General features: G+C 54.9%; 1 protein-coding gene across 1 annotated transcript in view; it reads left to right on the top strand.

The window, feature by feature from the left end:
- The window catches only part of LOC140407704 (nesprin-2-like), a 273730-nt gene that overhangs the window by 238066 nt on the left and 17346 nt on the right, over positions 1–18318 (top strand). The window contains exons 31-33 of the mRNA XM_072495012.1: positions 9921–10049; positions 11796–11987; positions 16390–16470. Coding sequence (XP_072351113.1) covers positions 9921–10049; positions 11796–11987; positions 16390–16470 — 402 coding nt within the window. The remainder of the gene's footprint in view (positions 1–9920; positions 10050–11795; positions 11988–16389; positions 16471–18318) is intronic.

Below are 18318 nucleotides of genomic sequence, written 5' to 3'. Positions count from 1 at the left end.
TGGGCACAGTTTGTTTGGCGCTGACGTATGATGGGCACAGTTTGATTGGTGCTGACGTTTGATGGGCACAGTTTGATTGGCGCTGACGTTTGATGGGGACAGTTTGATTGGTGCTGACGTTTGATGGGCACAGTTTGATTGGTGCTGACGTTTGATGGGCACAGTTTGATTGGCGCTGACGTTTGATGGGGACAGTTTGATTGGCGCTGATGTTTGATGGGGACAGTTTGATTGGTGCTGACGTTTGATGGGGACAGTTTGATTGGCGCTGACGTTTGATGGGGACAGTTTGATTGGCGCTGATGTTTGATGGGGACAGTTTGATTGGCGCTGATGTTTGATGGGGACAGTTTGATTGGTGCTGATGTTTGATGGGGACAGTTTGATTGGTGCTGACGTTTGATGGGGACAGTTTGATTGGCGCTGATGTTTGATGGACAGTTTGAATGGCGCTGATGTTTGATGGGCTCAGTTTGATTGGCGCTGACGTTTGATGGGCACAGTTTGATTGGCGCTGATGTTTAATGGGGACAGTTTGATTGGTGCTGATGTTTGATGGGGACAGTTTGATTGGTGCTGATGTTTGATGGGGACAGTTTGATTGGTGCTGACGTTTGATGGGGACAGTTTGATTGGCGCTGATGTTTGATGGGGACAGTTTGATTGGTGCTGACGTTTGATGGGGACAGTTTGATTGGCGCTGATGTTTGATGGGCTCAGTTTGATTGGTGCTGATGTTTGATGGGGACAGTTTGATTGGCGCTGATGTTTGATGGGGACAGTTTGATTGGTGCTGATGTTTGATGGGGACAGTTTGATTGGCGCTGATGTTTGATGGGGACAGTTTGATTGGTGCTGATGTTTGATGGACAGTTTGATTGGCGCTGATGTTTGATGGGGACAGTTTGATTGGCGCTGATGTTTGATGGGCACAGTTTGATTGGCGCTGATGTTTGATGGGCACAGTTTGATTGGTGCTGACGTTTGATGGGCACAGTTTGATTGGCGCTGATGTTTGATGGACAGTTTGATTGGCGCTGAAGTTTGATGGGCACAGTTTGATTGGCGCTGATGTTTGATGGGGACAGTTTGATTTGCGCTGACGTTTGATGGGCACAGTTTGATTGGTGCTGACGTTTGATGGGCACAGTTTGATTGGTGCTGACGTTTGATGGGCACAGTTTGATTGGCGCTGATGTTTGATGGGGACAGTTTGATTGGCGCTGATGTTTGATGGGGACAGTTTGATTGGCGCTGATGTTTGATAGACAGTTTGATTGGCGCTGATGTTTGATGGGGACAGTTTGATTGGCGCTGATGTTTGATGGGCACAGTTTGATTGGCGCTGATGTTTGATGGGCTCAGTTTGATTGGCGCTGATGTTTAATGGGCACAGTTTGATTGGCGCTGATGTTTAATGGGCACAGTTTGATTGGCGCTGTTGTTTGATGGGGACAGTTTGATTGGCGCTGATGTTTGATGGGGACAGTTTGATTGGTGCTGACGTTTGATGGGCACAGTTTGATTGGCGCTGACGTTTGATGGGGACAGTGTGATTGGTGCTGACGTTTGATGGGCACAGTTTGATTGGTGCTGACGTTTGATGGGCACAGTTTGATAGGCGCTGACGTTTGATGGGGACAGTTTGATTGGCGCTGACGTTTGATGGGGACAGTTTGATTGGCGCTGATGTTTGATGGGCACAGTTTGTTTGGCGCTGACGTATGATGGGCACAGTTTTATTGGTGCTGACGTTTGATGGGCACAGTTTGATTGGCGCTGACGTTTGATGGGGACAGTTTGATTGGTGCTGACGTTTGATGGGCACAGTTTGATTGGTGCTGACGTTTGATGGGCACAGTTTGATTGGCGCTGACGTTTGATGGGGACAGTTTGATTGGCGCTGATGTTTGATGGGGACAGTTTGATTGGTGCTGACGTTTGATGGGGACAGTTTGATTGGCGCTGATGTTTGATGGGGACAGTTTGATTGGCGCTGACGTTTGATGGGGACAGTTTGATTGGCGCTGATGTTTGATGGGGACAGTTTGATTGGCGCTGATGTTTGATGGGGACAGTTTGATTGGTGCTGATGTTTGATGGGGACAGTTTGATTGGTGCTGATGTTTAATGGGGACAGTTTGATTGGTGCTGACGTTTGATGGGGACAGTTTGATTGGCGCTGATGTTTGATGGACAGTTTGAATGGCGCTGATGTTTGATGGGCTCAGTTTGATTGGCGCTGACGTTTGATGGGCACAATTTGATTGGCGCTGATGTTTAATGGGGACAGTTTGATTGGTGCTGATGTTTGATGGGGACAGTTTGATTGGTGCTGATGTTTGATGGGGACAGTTTGATTGGTGCTGACGTTTGATGGGGACAGTTTGATTGGCGCTGATGTTTGATGGGGACAGTTTGATTGGTGCTGACGTTTGATGGGGACAGTTTGATTGGCGCTGATGTTTGATGGGCTCAGTTTGATTGGTGCTGATGTTTGATGGGGACAGTTTGATTGGCGCTGATGTTTGATGGGGACAGTTTGATTGGTGCTGATGTTTGATGGGGACAGTTTGATTGGCGCTGATGTTTGATGGGGACAGTTTGATTTGCGCTGATGTTTAATGGGGACTGTTTGATTGGTGCTGACGTTTGATGGGCTCAGTTTGATTGGCGCTGACGTTTGATGGGCACAGTTTGATTGGCGCTGATGTTTAATGGGGACAGTTTGATTGGCGCTGATGTTTGATGGGGACAGTTTGATTGGTGCTGACGTTTGATGGGCTCAGTTTGATTTGCGCTGATGTTTGATGGGCTCAGTTTGATTGGTGCTGATGTTTGATGGGCACAGTTTGATTGGCGCTGACGTTTGATGGGCACAGTTTGATTGGTGCTGATGTTTGATGGGGACAGTTTGATTGGTGCTGATGTTTGATGGGGACAGTTTGATTGGTGCTGACGTTTGATGGGAACAGTTTGATTGGTGCTGACGTTTGATGGGCTCAGTTTGATTTGCGCTGATGTTTAATGGGGACAGCTTGATTGGTGCTGATGTTTGATGGGGACAGTTTGATTGGCGCTGATGTTTGATGGGGACAGTTTGATTGGCGCTGACGTTTGATGGGGACAGTTTGATTGGCGCTGATGTTTGATGGGCACAGTTTGATTGGCGCTGATGTTTGATGGGGACAGTTTGATTGGCGCTGACGTTTGATGGGGACAGTTTGATTTGCGCTGACGTTTGATGGACAGTTTGATTGGCGCTGATGTTTGATGGGGACAGTTTGAATGACGCTGATGTTTGATGGGGACAGTTTGATTGGTGCTGACGTTTGATGGGCACAGTTTGATTGGCGCTGATGTTTGATGGGCACAGTTTGATTGGCGCTGATGTTTGATGGGGACAGTTTGATTGGTGCTGACGTTTGATGGGGACAGTTTGATTGGCGCTGATGTTTGATGGGGACAGTTTGATTGGCGCTGATGTTTGATGGGCACAGTTTGATTGGCGCTGATGTTTGATGGGGACAGTTTGATTGGTGCTGACGTTTGATGGGGACAGTTTGATTGGCGCTGATGTTTAATGGGGACAGTTTGGTGCTGATGTTTGATGGGGACAGTTTGATTGGTGCTGATGTTTGATGGGGACAGTTTGATTGGTGCTGATGTTTGATGGGGACAGTTTATTTGGCGCTGATGTTTGATGGTCTCACTTTGATTGGCGCTGACGTTCGATGGGGACAGTTTGATTGGTGCTGATGTTTAATGGGGACAGTTTGATTGGCGCTGACGTTTGATGGGCACAGTTTGATTGGCGCTGATGTTTGATGGGGACCGTTTGATTGGCGCTGATGTTTGATGGGCTCAGTTTGATTGGTGCTGATGTTTGATGGGCACAGTTTGATTGGTGCTGACGTTTGATGGGCTCAGTTTGATTTGCGCTGATGTTTAATGGGGACAGCTTGATTGGTGCTGATGTTTGATGGGGACAGTTTGATTGGCGCTGATGTTTGATGGGGACAGTTTGATTGGCGCTGACGTTTGATGGGGACAGTTTGATTGGCGCTGATGTTTGATGGGCACAGTTTGATTGGCGCTGATGTTTGATGGGGACAGTTTGATTGGCGCTGACGTTTGATGGGGACAGTTTGATTTGCGCTGACGTTTGATGGACAGTTTGATTGGCGCTGATGTTTGATGGGGACAGTTTGATTGGCGCTGATGTTTGATGGGGACAGTTTGATTGGTGCTGACGTTTGATGGGCACAGTTTGATTGGCGCTGATGTTTGATGGGCACAGTTTGATTGGCGCTGATGTTTGATGGGGACAGTTTGATTGGTGCTGATGTTTGATGGGGACAGTTTGATTGGCGCTGACGTTTGATGGGGACAGTTTGATTGGTGCTGATGTTTGATGGGCACAGTTTGATTGGTGCTGACGTTTGATGGGCACAGTTTGATTGGCGCTGACGTTCGATGGGGACAGTTTGATTGGTGCTGATGTTTAATGGGGACAGTTTGATTGGCGCTTACGTTTGATGGGCACAGTTTGATTGGCGCTGATGTTTGATGGGGACAGTTTGATTGGCGCTGATGTTTGATGGGCTCAGTTTGATTGGTGCTGATGTTTGATGGGCACAGTTTGTTTGGCGCTGACGTATGATGGGCACAGTTTGATTGGTGCTGACGTTTGATGGGCACAGTTTGATTGGCGCTGACGTTTGATGGGGACAGTTTGATTGGCGCTGATGTTTGATGGGGACAGTTTGATTGGTGCTGACGTTTGATGGGGACAGTTTGATTGGCGCTGACGTTTGATGGGGACAGTTTGATTGGCGCTGATGTTTGATGGGGACAGTTTGATTGGCGCTGATGTTTGATGGGGACAGTTTGATTGGTGCTGATGTTTGATGGGGACAGTTTGATTGGTGCTGACGTTTGATGGGGACAGTTTGATTGGCGCTGATGTTTGATGGACAGTTTGAATGGCGCTGATGTTTGATGGGCTCAGTTTGATTGGCGCTGACGTTTGATGGGCACAGTTTGATTGGCGCTGATGTTTAATGGGGACAGTTTGATTGGTGCTGATGTTTGATGGGGACAGTTTGATTGGTGCTGATGTTTGATGGGGACAGTTTGATTGGTGCTGACGTTTGATGGGGACAGTTTGATTGGCGCTGATGTTTGATGGGGACAGTTTGATTGGTGCTGACGTTTGATGGGGACAGTTTGATTGGCGCTGATGTTTGATGGGCTCAGTTTGATTGGTGCTGATGTTTGATGGGGACAGTTTGATTGGCGCTGATGTTTGATGGGGACAGTTTGATTGGTGCTGATGTTTGATGGGGACAGTTTGATTGGCGCTGATGTTTGATGGGGACAGTTTGATTGGCGCTGATGTTTGATGGGCACAGTTTGATTGGCGCTGATGTTTGATGGGCACAGTTTGATTGGTGCTGACGTTTGATGGGCACAGTTTGATTGGCGCTGATGTTTGATGGACAGTTTGATTGGCGCTGAAGTTTGATGGGCACAGTTTGATTGGCGCTGATGTTTGATGGGGACAGTTTGATTTGCGCTGACGTTTGATGGGCACAGTTTGATTGGTGCTGACGTTTGATGGGCACAGTTTGATTGGTGCTGACGTTTGATGGGCACAGTTTGATTGGCGCTGATGTTTGATGGGGACAGTTTGATTGGCGCTGATGTTTGATGGGCACAGTTTGATTGGCGCTGATGTTTGATGGGGACAGTTTGATTGGCGCTGATGTTCGATGGGGACAGTTTGATTGGCGCTGATGTTTGATGGGGACAGTTTGATTGGTGCTGATGTTTAATGGGGACAGTTTGATTGGCGCTGATGTTTGATAGACAGTTTGATTGGTGCTGATGTTTGATGGGGACAGTTTGATTGGTGCTGATGTTTAATGGGGACAGTTTGATTGGCGCTGATGTTTGATGGGCACAGTTTGATTGGCGCTGATGTTTGATGGGCTCAGTTTGATTGGCGCTGATGTTTAATGGGCACAGTTTGATTGGCGCTGATGTTTAATGGGGACAGTTTGATTGGCGCTGTTGTTTGATGGGGACAGTTTGATTGGCGCTGATGTTTGATGGGGACAGTTTGATTGGTGCTGACGTTTGATGGGGACAGTTTGATTGCCGCTGATGTTTGATGGGGACAGTTTGATTGGCGCTGACGTTTGATGGGCACAGTTTGATTTGCGCTGACGTTTGATGGGCACAGTTTTATTGGCGCTGATGTTTGATGGGGACAGTTTGATTGGCGCTGACTTTTGATGGGCACAGTTTGATTGGTGCTGACGTTTGATGGGCACAGTTTGATTGGTGCTGATGTTTGATGGGCACAGTTTGATTGGCGCTGACTTTTAATGGGCACAGTTTGATTGGCGCTGATGTTTGATGGGGACAGTTTGATTGGCGCTGATGTTTGATGGGTACAGTTTGATTGGTGCTGATGTTTGATGGGGACAGTTTGATTGGCGCTGATGTTTAATGGGGACAGTTTGATTGGCGCTGATGTTTGATGGGGACAGTTTGATTGGCGCTGATGTTTGATGGGCACAGTTTGATTGGCGCTGATGTTTGATGGGGACAGTTTGATTGGCGCTGACTTTTGATGGGCACAGTTTGATTGGTGCTGACGTTTGATGGGGACAGTTTGATTGGTGCTGATGTTTGATGGGCACAGTTTGATTTGCGCTGACGGTTGATGGGCACAGTTTGATTGGCGCTGACTTTTGATGGGCACAGTTTGATTGGTGCTGATGTTTGATGGGGACAGTTTGATTGGTGCTGATGTTTGATGGGGACAGTTTAATTGGTGCTGATGTTTGATGGGGACAGTTTGATTGGCGCTGATGTTTGATGGGGACAGTTTGTTTGGTGCTGATGTATAAAGGGGACAGTTTGATTGGCGCTGACGGTTGATGGGGACAGTTTGTTTGGTGCTGATGTATAAAGGGGACAGTTTGTTTGGTGCTGATGTTTGATGGGGACAGTTTGATTGGCGCTGACGTTTGATGGGCACAGTTTGTTTGGTGCTGATGTATAAAGGGGACAGTTTGATTGGCGCTGACGGTTGATGGGGACAGTTTGTTTGGTGCTGATGTATAAAGGGGACAGTTTGTTTGGTGCTGATGTATAAAGGGGACAGTTTGATTGGCGCTGACGTTTGATGGGCACAGTTTGTTTGGTGCTGATGTATAAAGGGGACAGTTTGTTTGGTGCTGATGTATAAAGGGGACAGTTTGATTGGCGCTGACGTTTGATGGGCACAGTTTGATTGGTGCTGACGTTTGATGGGCACAGTTTGATTGGCGCTGATGTTTGATGGGGACAGTTTGATTTGCGCTGACGTTTGATGGGGACAGTTTGATTGGGGCTGACGTTTGATGGGGACAGTTTGATTGGCGCTGACGGTTGATGGGGACAGTTTGTTTGGTGCTGACGTTTGATGGGCACAGTTTGTTTGGTGCTGATGTATAAAGGGGACAGTTTGATTGGGGCTGACGGTTGATGGGGACAGTTTGTTTGGTGCTGATGTATAAAGGGGACAGTTTGATTGGCGCTGACGGTTGATGGGGACAGTTTGTTTGGTGCTGATGTATAAAGGGGACAGTTTGATTGGCGCTGACGGTTGATGGGGACAGTTTGTTTGGTGCTGATGTATAAAGGGGACAGTTTGATTGGCGCTGACGGTTGATGGGGACAGTTTGTTTGGTGCTGATGTTTAAAGGGGACAGTTTGATTGGCGCTGATGTTTGATGGGGACAGTTTGTTTGGTGCTGATGTTTAAAGGGGACAGTTTGATTTACGCTGACTGTCCTCAGTGTTTGCAGCAGTTTCCTGGTTTTATTGGAAAGCAGCAGGACGGCACTGGCCAACATTCCTTCCTCACCAGTATCTGCTCATGATCCCATTTGCTAACTGTGTGGTCTTGCAGTGTGGGAATGTTGCTGTGTTTGATTCTGGGACAGAGTGCATGCAATTCAATTGTTTCTTCATAAAAACATTGAAGGAGCGATAAAAACAATCTCTCTTTGATGTTAAAAATTGCAGTCAAAGGTTAGACTAAAAATAATGTTGGATGAAGCTCACAGCGGCAGCTGGATGGGAAGTGATGGGGATCCACCATGATCCTCATTGGCCATTGGGATATCACATGGTCCCCCGATAACCCTTCACCCCGTGTTAATCTCGCTCGGCCTTAACAATATTTAAAGATTCTGCTTCACCGCCTGTCGACGAAGCGAGTTCCAGAGTCTCCTCACCCTCAGACAATAAACATTCTCATCTTTGTCTTCAATGAGCAACCCCCTTGTTTTTAAACAGTGACCCTGGCATCGGCGGGGAGGGGGGAGGCTCCATGCCCCACAGAGGGGCTACCCTGACAACAATGTCACTGCCAGTCCTCCCCAATACCCCTTCCGCCCTGTCTTAACGGGAGGGGCCCCCGGGTGGCCGGGCTCTGGGCATGATGGTACCCTGGCACTCCCGTTGGCACCTTGGTACCACGCAGGGTTGGCAGAGCCAGGGTGCCCCTGCCAGGGGTCGGGTCCCGGGGGTGCCCTGCCCTTGGGAGGTGAGGTGAGGGGTAGGTTGGGTGCAGTGGGGGTTCCGGAGGCCCCCGGGCGGGGGGGGGGCTGCTGAGCTCGTCAGTGCAGGAAATGATGTCAGTGCGGGCCTTGACGGGGAATTCCTCACCAGGCCCAAACCCCGGCAAAGTGCAGCTGAACAGCAGAACCTCCGCACGGCAGCAACCGGGAATCATCCCGCTGAACAGGCCCAATATTAACCACCCCCACCATCTCCCTCGAGAGCCTGGCCAGAGATTGTTCACTCACTCACTGAAATATTGTTTCCTCAGATTAGTTTTCAATTTGCTCCCTTCAGGGATTCTCTGGGTCTCCTCTCTCTGGACGAGGTGAAGAAACTGGTCTTCACCAACATTATCCAGTCCCTTTATAATCCTGAAAACAGCAGTAATCAGACCACCTCTCAGCCTCCTCCACCCCCGTGAGAACCCGCTCGGTTTACACAATCCCTCCCAATCCTTCCCGAGCCACCCATCATTCGAGTTTGTTTCCAAAGGCGAGGGTTTCTGCCATTGACACTGTACCCTTTCACTGCTTTGTTAGACCGGGGCGGGGTCCCAGGGCGGGGTCCCAGGGCGGGGTTCCGGGGCGGGGTATCGGAGCGGGGTCCCTGGGCGGGGTCCCTGGGGCGGGGTCCCGGGGCGGGGTCTCGGAGCGGGGTCCAGGGGTGGGGTCTCGGAGCGGGGTCCCTGGGCGGGGTCCCAGGGGCGGGGTCCCGGGGCGGGGTCTCGGAGCGGGGTCCCTGGGCGGGGTCCTGGAGCGGGGTCTCGGGGCGGGGTCCCTGGGCGGGGTCCCGGAGCCGGGTCCCGGAGCGGGGTCCCTGGGCGGGGTCCTGGAGCGGAGTCCCGGGACGGGGTCCCGGAGCGGGGTCTCGGGGCGGGGTCTCGGGGCGGGGTCTCGGAGCGGGGTCCCTGGGCGGGGTCTCGGAGCGGGGTCCCTGGGCGGGGTCTCGGAGCGGGGTCCCTGGGCGGGGTCTCGGAGCGGGGTCCCTGGGCGGGGTCTCGGAGCGGTGTCTCGGAGCGGGGTCCCTGGGCGGGGTCCCGGGGCGGGGTCCCGGAGCGGGGTCCCGGGGCGGGGTCCCTGGGCGGGGTCTCGGAGCGGGGTCCCTGGTTGGGGTCTCGGAGCGGGGTCCCTGGGCTGTTTGAGGTGTGCTGAGGCCAACATAACCAGGCAGTTGATCCAGGATTTTCCCCCGGTTCTGATTGGCTCACTAGTCCTCGGACAAACTGGTGAATCCTCACCCAGTTCACGTTCACTGCAGGTCACCTCACTGTGAGTGTATTTTGTGTTTCCTGGTTGTAGGATTTCCAGCAGACCACCCACTCGCTGCTGATGTGGCTGGCCAACTGTGAGAGGCGGCGTGGACTGGTGCAGCTCAGCAAACCAGCACTAAGTCTGCAGACTCTGACTCAGCATCGCAAAGACCTAATGGTAGGTAACAGCAGAGTGTTAAACAACGTCAGAGACCATACACGCCTGTCCCCATCGCCCTGCACCAATCCCACTGCCCCGCTCTCTCCCCATCGCCCTGCACCAATCCCACTGCCCCGCTCTCTCCCCATCGCCCTGCACCAATCCCCCTGCCCCGCTCTCTCCCCATCGCCCTGCACCAATCCCCCTGCCCCGCTCTCTCCCCATCGCCCTGCACCAATCCCACTGCCCCGCTCTCTCCCCATCGCCCTGTACCAATCCCACTGCCCCGCTCTCTCCCCATCGCCCTGCACCAATCCCCCTGCCCCGCTCTCTCCCCATCGCCCTGCACCAATCCCCCTGCCCCGCTCTCTCCCCATCGCCCTGCACCAATCCCCCTGCCCCGCTCTCTCCCCATCGCCCTGCACCAATCCCCCTGCCCCGCTCTCTCCCCATCGCCCTGCACCAATCCCCCTGCCCCGCTCTCTCCCCATCGCCCTGCACCAATCCCCCTGCCCCGCTCGCTCCCCATCGCCCTGCACCAATCCCACTGCCCCGCTCTATCCCCATCGCCCTGCACCAATCCCACTGCCCCGCTCTCTCCCCATCGCCCTGTACCAATCCCCCTGCCCCGCTCTCTCCCCATCGCCCTGCACCAATCCCACTGCCCCGCTCTATCCCCATCGCCCTGCACCAATCCCCCTGCCCCGCTCTCTCCCCATCGCCCTGCACCAATCCCACTGCCCCGCTCTCTCCCCATCGCCCTGCACCAATCCCACTGCCCCGCTCTATCCCCATCGCCCTGCACCAATCCCACTGCCCCGCTCTATCCCCATCGCCCTGCACCAATCCCACTGCCCCGCTCTATCCCCAAACTAATCCCACTGCCCCGCTCTCTCCCCATCGCCCTGCACCAATCCCACTGCCCCGCTCTCTCCCCATCGCCCTGTACCAATCCCACTGCCCCGCTCTATCCCCAAACTAATCCCACTGCCCCGCTCTCTCCCCATAGCCCTGTATCAATCCTAAACTAATCCCACTGTCCCACTCTCTCCCCATAGCCCTGTATCAATCCCCAAACTAATCCCACTGCCCTGCTCTATCCCCATCACCCTGTATCAATCCCCAAACTAATCCCACTGCCACACTCTCTCCCCATAGCCCTGTATCAATCTCAAACTAATCCCACTGTCCCACTCTCTCCCCATAGCCCTGTATCAATCCCAAACTAATCCCACTGCCCCGCACTCTCCCCATAGCCCTGTATCAATCCCAAACTAATCCCACTGCCCTGCTCTCTCCCCATAGCCCTGTATCAATCCCAGACTAATCCCACTGTCCCACTCTCTCCCCATAGCCCTGTATCAATCTCAAACTAGTCCCACTGCCCCGCTCTCTCCCCATAGCCCTGTATCAATCCCAAACTAATCCCACAGCCCCGCTCTCTCCCCATAGCCCTGTATCAATCCCAAACTAATCCCACAGCCCCGCTCTCTCCCCATAGCCCTGTATCAATCCCAAACTAATTCCACTGCCACACTCTCTCCCCATAGCCCTGTATCAATCCCAAACTAATCCCACTGCCCTGCTCTCTCCCCGTAGCCCTGTATCAATCCCAGACTAATCCCACTGTCCCGCTCTCTCCCCATAGCCCTGTATCAATCCCAGACTAATCCCACTGTAATCTTGCACCGTCTCCCCCACATGTTGTAGCAATGAGCAGGAGCTGGGGAGTTCTAACAGGAAGATGGGAATGTTTGTTTGCAGAATGTGGAGGCAGAGATGTTGGAGACACAGCCACGGGTCAGTCAGCTTCAGCACACAGCGCGGCAGCTGCTGGAGAGCGGGGAGGAACCGGAATGTGGGGAAGCCAAGGAGAAGGTGCACGTGATCGGGAACAGGCTGAAGGTGCTGCTGGGCGAGATTGCTGCGGACTTGAGGATCGTCAACCAGAGGCTGGTGAGTCCGCCGCGGGGTCGGGAATCCTGCTGGGGCCGGGAAACCAGCGGGGTCGGGAATTCTGCCGGGGGCCGGGAATCCTGGGGGTCGGGAAACCAGCGGGGGTCGGGAATCCTGGGGGCCGGGAATCCTGCGGGGGCCGAGAATCCTGGGGGTTGGGAATCCTGCGGGGGACGGGAATCCTGCGGGTCGGGAAACCAGCGGGGGTCGGGAATCCTGCCGGTCGGGTATCCTGCCGGGGGTCGGGAATCCTGCCGGTCGGGAATCCTGCCGGGGGTCGGGAATCCTGCGGGGGCCGAGAATCCTGGGGGTCGGGAATCCTGCCGGGGGCCGGGAATCCTGCGGGGGCCGGGAGTCCTGCGGGGGTCGGGAATCCTGCGAGTCGGGAATCCTGCGGATCGGGAATCCTGCCGGGGGTCGGGAATCCTGCCGGGGGTCGGGAATCCTGCGGGAGCCGCGAATCCTGGGGGTCGGGAATCCTGCCGGGGGTCGGGAATCCTGCGGATCGGGAATCCTGCCGGGGGTCGGGAATCCTGCGGGGGTCGGGAATCCTGCGGGAGCCGCGAATCCCGGGGGTCGGAAATCCTGCGCGGCGGGAGTTCTGCGCGGCGGGAATCCTGCGGGGTAGGGAATCCTGCGGGTCGGGAATCCTGTGCCGCGGAGTCCTGCGGGTCGGGAATTCTGCGGGGTCGGGAATCCTGCGGGGGCCGGGAATCCTGTGCGGCAGGGAATTCTGCGGGGGCCGGGAATTCTGCGGGGGTCGGGAATCCTGCGGGTGTCAGAAATCCTGCACGGCGGGGGTCGGGAATCCTGCGCGGCGGGAATTATGCGGGCACCGGGAACCCTGCGGGTAGGGAATCCTGCGGGGGTCGGGAATCCTGTGGGTAGTGATTCCTGCGCGGCGGGAATCCTGCGGGGGCCGGGAATCCTGGGGGTCGGGAATCCTGCCGGGGGCCGGGAATTCTGCGAGGGCCGGGAAACCCTGCGGGGGCCGGGAAACCAGCGGGGGCCGGGAAACCAGCGGGGGCCGGGAAACCTGCGGGGGCCGGGAAACCTGCGGGGGTCGGGAACACTGCGGGGGCCGGGAAACCAGCGGGGGCCGGGAATTCTGCGCGGGTCGGGAACCCTGCGGGGGCCGGGAACCCTGCGGGTCGAGAATCCTGCGGGGGCCGAGAATCCTGGGGGTCGGGAATCCTGCGGGGGTCGGGAATCCTGCGGGAGCCGGGAACCCTGCGGGGCGAGAATCCTGCGGGGGCCGGGAATCCTGCTGGGGCTGGGAAACCAGCGGGGGTCGGGAACCCTGCGGGGGTCGGGAACACTGCGGGGGCCGGGAAACCTGCGGGGGCCGGGAAACCTGCGGGGGTCGGGAACACTGCGGGGGCCGGGAAACCAGCGGGGGCCGGGAACACTGCGGGGGCCGGGAAACCAGCGGGGGCCGGGAATCCTGCGGGGCCGGGAACCCTGCGGGTCGAGAATCCTGCGGGGGCCGGGAATCCTGCGGGGGCCGAGAATCCTGGGGGTCGGGAATCCTGCGGGGGCCGGGAATCCTGCGGGGGCCGGGAACCCTGCGGGTCGAGAATCCTGCGGGGGCCGGGAATCCTGCTGGGGCTGGGAAACCTGCGGGCCCGGGAAACCTGCGGGTCGGGAAACCTGCGGGTCGGGAATCCTGCTGGGGCCGGGAATCCTGGGTGTCGGGAAACCAGCGGGGGCCGAGAATCCTGGGGGTCGGGAATCCTGCTGGGGCCGGGAATCCTGGGGGCCGGGAATCCTGCGGGGGCCGAGAATCCTGGGGGTCGGGAATCCTGCCGGGGGCCGGTCATCCTGCGGGGGTCGGGAAACCAGCGGGGGTCGGGAATCCTGCCGGGGGTCGGGAATCCTGCCGGGGGTCGGGAATCCTGCGGGGGCCGGGAATCCTGCGGGGGCCGAGAATCCTGCGGGTCGGGAATCCTGCCGGGGGGCGGGAGTCCTGCGAGTCGGGAATCCTGCGGGGGTCGGGAATCCTGCGCGGCGGGAATTATGCGGGCACCGGGAACCCTGCGGGTAGGGAATCCTGCGGGGGTCGGGAATCCTGTGGGTAGTGATTCCTGCGCGTAGTGATTCCTGCGCGGCGGGAATCCTGCGGGGGCCGGGAATCCTGGGGGTCGGGAATCCTGCCGGGGGCCGGGAATTCTGCGAGGGCCGAGAATCCTGCGGGGGTCGGGAATCCTGCGCGGCGGGAGTCCTGCGGGTCGGGAATCCTGCGGGGGTAGGGAACCCTGCGGGTAGGGAATCCTGCGGGGGTCGGGAATCCTGCGGGTCGGGAATCCTGCGGGGGTCGGGAATCCTGCCGGGGGTCGGGAATCCTGCCGGGGGCCGGGAATCCTGCGGGGGCCAGGAATCCTGCGGGTCGGGAAACCAGCGGGGGTCGGGAATCCTGCCGGTCGGGAATCCTGCCGGGGGTCGGGAATCCTGGGGGCCGGGAATCCTGCGGGGGCCGAGAATCCTGCGGGTCGGGAATCCTGCCGGGGGTCGGGAATCCTGCGCGGCGGGAGTCCTGCGAGTCGGGAATCCTGCGGGGGTCGGGAATCCTGCGCGGCGGGAATTATGCGGGCACCGGGAACCCTGCGGGTAGGGAATCCTGCGGGGGTCGGGAATCCTGTGGGTAGTGATTCCTGCGCGGCGGGAATCCTGCGGGGGCCGGGAATCCTGGGGGTCGGGAATCCTGCCGGGGGCCGGGAATCCTGCGGGGGCCGGGAATCCTGCGGGGGCCGGGAGTCCTGCGGGTAGGGAATCCTGCGGGTCGGGAATCCTGCGGGGGTAGGGAACCCTGCGGGTAGGGAATCCTGCGGGGGTCGGGAATCCTGCGGGTCGGGAATCCTGCGGGGGTCGGGAATCCTGCCGGGGGTCGGGAATCCTGCCGGGGGTAGGGAATCCTGCGGGGGTCGGGAATCCTGCGGGGGTCGGGAATCCTGCCGGGGGTATGGAATCCTGCGGGGGTCGGGAATCCTGCGGGGCGGGAATCCTGCGGGGGTATTTTGGGGCTGGGACTGGGGAGGGAGTGAGGAGGAGAATGATGAGCAGAGTCTCGGTATTAATGGAGGCAGCTGTCATCGAGGAGGGGAGACCAGTTGAGGAATTGTACACTGTTGGGACATTGTTGTGACGACTTGCTGGTAAAAAATGGATTTTGTGAAAATGGATATTTATACAAATGCTGAGGCACAGAGATTGGCCAGAAATTATCCGGCACTTTCAGATGGTCAGGCTGGGGGTCACAGGGTCAGACTGGGTTTGGAGGCCTGACGTTATAACCGCGATGTGTTAAGGAGCGGGGTGTTCATGATGTGGGGAGACGGGCAGGTTGCAATTCAGGGAGGGTGAGTTCTGAATTATTTTTCCAATTAAGGGGCAATTTAGTGTGGCCAATCCACCTACCCTGCACATCTTTGGGTTGTGGGGGCGAAACCCACGCAGACACGGGGAGAATGTGCAAATTCCACACGGACAGTGACCCAGAGCCGGGATTCGAACCTGGGACCTCGGCACCGTGAGGCAGCAGTGCTAACCACTGCACCACCGTGCTGCCCCGAGTTCTGAATTGTTAATGTGACTTCGGACATGGAGAAACCGTATTCATAAATACTCCTTAACCATAGGGAGCCTCACCTTCCTGTCGAGTGTCAGAGATTAACTAACACACCTTCCTGTCGAGTGTGTCAGAGATTCACCAACACACCTTCCTGTCGAGTGTGTCAGAGATTCACTGACACACCTTCCTGTCGAGTGTGTCAGAGATTCACTGACACACCTTCCTGTCGAGTGTCAGAGATTAACTAACACACCTTCCTGTCGAGTGTGTCAGAGATTCACCAACACACCTTCCTGTCGAGTGTGTCAGAGATTCACTAACACACCTTCCTGTCGAGTGTGTCAGAGATTCACCAACACACCTTCCTGTCGAGTGAATATGTCAGAGATTCACTGACACACCATCCTGTCGAGTGAGTGTGTCAGAGATTCACTGACACACCTTCCTGTTGAGTGAGTGTGTCAGACATTCACCAACACACTTCCTGTTGAGTGTATCAACGATTCACTGGCACACCTTCCTGTCAAGTGTATCAGAGATTCACTAACACACCTTCCTGTCGAGTGAGAGTGTCAGAGATTCACTAACACACCTTCCGGTCGAATGAGTGTCAAAGATTCACGAACACACCTTCCTGTTGAGTGTGACAGAGACTCACCAACACACCTTCCTGTTGAGTGAGTGTGTCAGAGATTCCTGTTGAGTGTGTTCTGTGGGGAGCACATTAGGAAAATGGGACTTTTCCTGAGGAATCCCAGAGTTGTAGGAAGACGGTAATGTGAATGTGAAGTTTGTTGAATTTGTTCCCATTCTAATTGGACTTTCTCTTTTAAGGATACGGACTCTCTGATCCCTGCCGATGAATTTGAATTGTCCACTGTGCCCAGAAGCAGCACCCCCCTCCAGCAGCAAGTGGTGAGTGTCTGACTCCCGCTCCCGACAGTAACACTGCAGAAAGATATCAGTAACTACACTGAGATTAATCCACAACGCGGCTGTTTAATGAGATAAAAACATAAAATACTGGAATCACTCAACACCTGTGGCGAGAGAAACAGAAAGGTTATTGATTTATAAGGAAATGTGAGCTCTCTTTCACTGCTCACAGATACGACATCTCCTGCGAGGGTTTGATAGGCACTCTGTAGAGGGAGCTTTACTCTGTATCTAACCCTGTGCTGTACCTGTCCTGGGAGTGTTTGATGGGGACAGTGTAGAGGGAGCTTTACTCTGTATCTAACCCCGTGCTGTACCTGTCCTGGGAGTGTTTCATGGGGACAGTGTAGAGGGAGCTTTACTCTATATCCAACCCTGTGCTGTACCTGTCCTGGGGGTGTTTGATGGGGACAGTGTAGAGGGATCTTTACTCTGTATCTAACACCGTGCTGTACCTGTCCTGTGAGTGTTTGATGGGGACAGTGTAGAGGGAGCTTTACTCTGTATCTAACCCCGTGCTGTACCTGTCCTGGGAGTGTTTGATGGAGACAGTGTAGAGGGAGCTTTATTCTGTATCTAAGCCCGTGCTGTACCTGTCCTGGGAGTGTTTGATGGGGACAGTGTAGAGGGAGCTTTACTCTGTATCGAACCCCGTGCTGTACCTGTCCTGGGAGTGTTTGATGGGGACAGTGTAGAGAGAGCTTTACTCTTTATATAACCCTGTGCTGTACCTGTCCTGGGAGTATTTGATGGGGACAGTGTAGAGGGAGCTTTACTCTGTATCTAACCCCGTGCTGTACCTGTCCTGGGAGTGTTTGATGGGGACAGTGTAGAGGGAGCTTAATTCTGTATCTAACCCCGTGCTGTACCTGTCCTGGGAGTGTTTGATGGGGACAGTGTAGAGGGAGCTTTACTCTGTATCTAACCCCGTGCTGTACCTGTCCTGGGAGTGTTTGATGGGGACAGTGTAGAGGGAGCTTTACTCTGTATCTAACCCCGTGCTGTACCTGTCCTGGGAGTGTTTGATGGGGACAGTGTAGAGGGAGCTTTACTCTGTATCTAACCCCGTGCTGTACCTGTCCAGGGAGTATTTGATGAGGACAGTGCAGAGGGAGCTTTACTCTCTATCTAGCCCCTTGCTGTACCTGTCCTGGGAGTGTTTGATGGGGACAGTGTAGAGGGAGCTTTACTCTGTATCTAACCCCGTGCTGTACCTGTCCTGGGAGTGTTTGATGGGGACAGTGTAGAAGGATAGAACATAGAACATAGAACAATACAGCGCAGTACAGGCCCTTCGGCCCACGATGTTGCACCGAAACAAAAGCCATCTAACCTACACTATGCCATTATCATCCATATGTTTATCCAATAAACTTTTTAATGCCCTCAATGTTGGCGAGTTCACTACTGTAGCAGGTAGGGCATTCCACGGCCTCACTACTCTTTGCGTAAAGAACCTACCTCTGACCTCTGTCCTATATCTATTACCCCTCAGTTTAAAGCTATGTCCCCTCGTGCCAGCCATATCCATCCGCGGGAGAAGGCTCTCACTGTCCACCCTATCCAACCCCCTGATCATTTTGTATGCCTCTATTAAGTCTCCTCTTAACCTTCTTCTCTCCAACGAAAACAACCTCAAGTCCATCAGCCTTTCCTCATAAGATTTTCCCTCCATACCAGGAAACATCCTGGTAAATCTCCTCTGCACCCGCTCCAAAGCCTCCACGTCCTTCCTATAATGCGGTGACCAGAACTGTACGCAATACTCCAAATGCGGCCGGACCAGAGTTCTGTACAGCTGCAACATGACCTCCCGACTCCGGAACT

Source organism: Scyliorhinus torazame, chromosome 2, assembly GCF_047496885.1.
Source record: "Scyliorhinus torazame isolate Kashiwa2021f chromosome 2, sScyTor2.1, whole genome shotgun sequence".
NCBI lineage: Eukaryota > Metazoa > Chordata > Chondrichthyes > Carcharhiniformes > Scyliorhinidae > Scyliorhinus > Scyliorhinus torazame.
The sequence above is the reverse complement of the archived record's forward strand: the minus strand, read 5'-3'. Positions and strand labels throughout refer to the sequence as shown.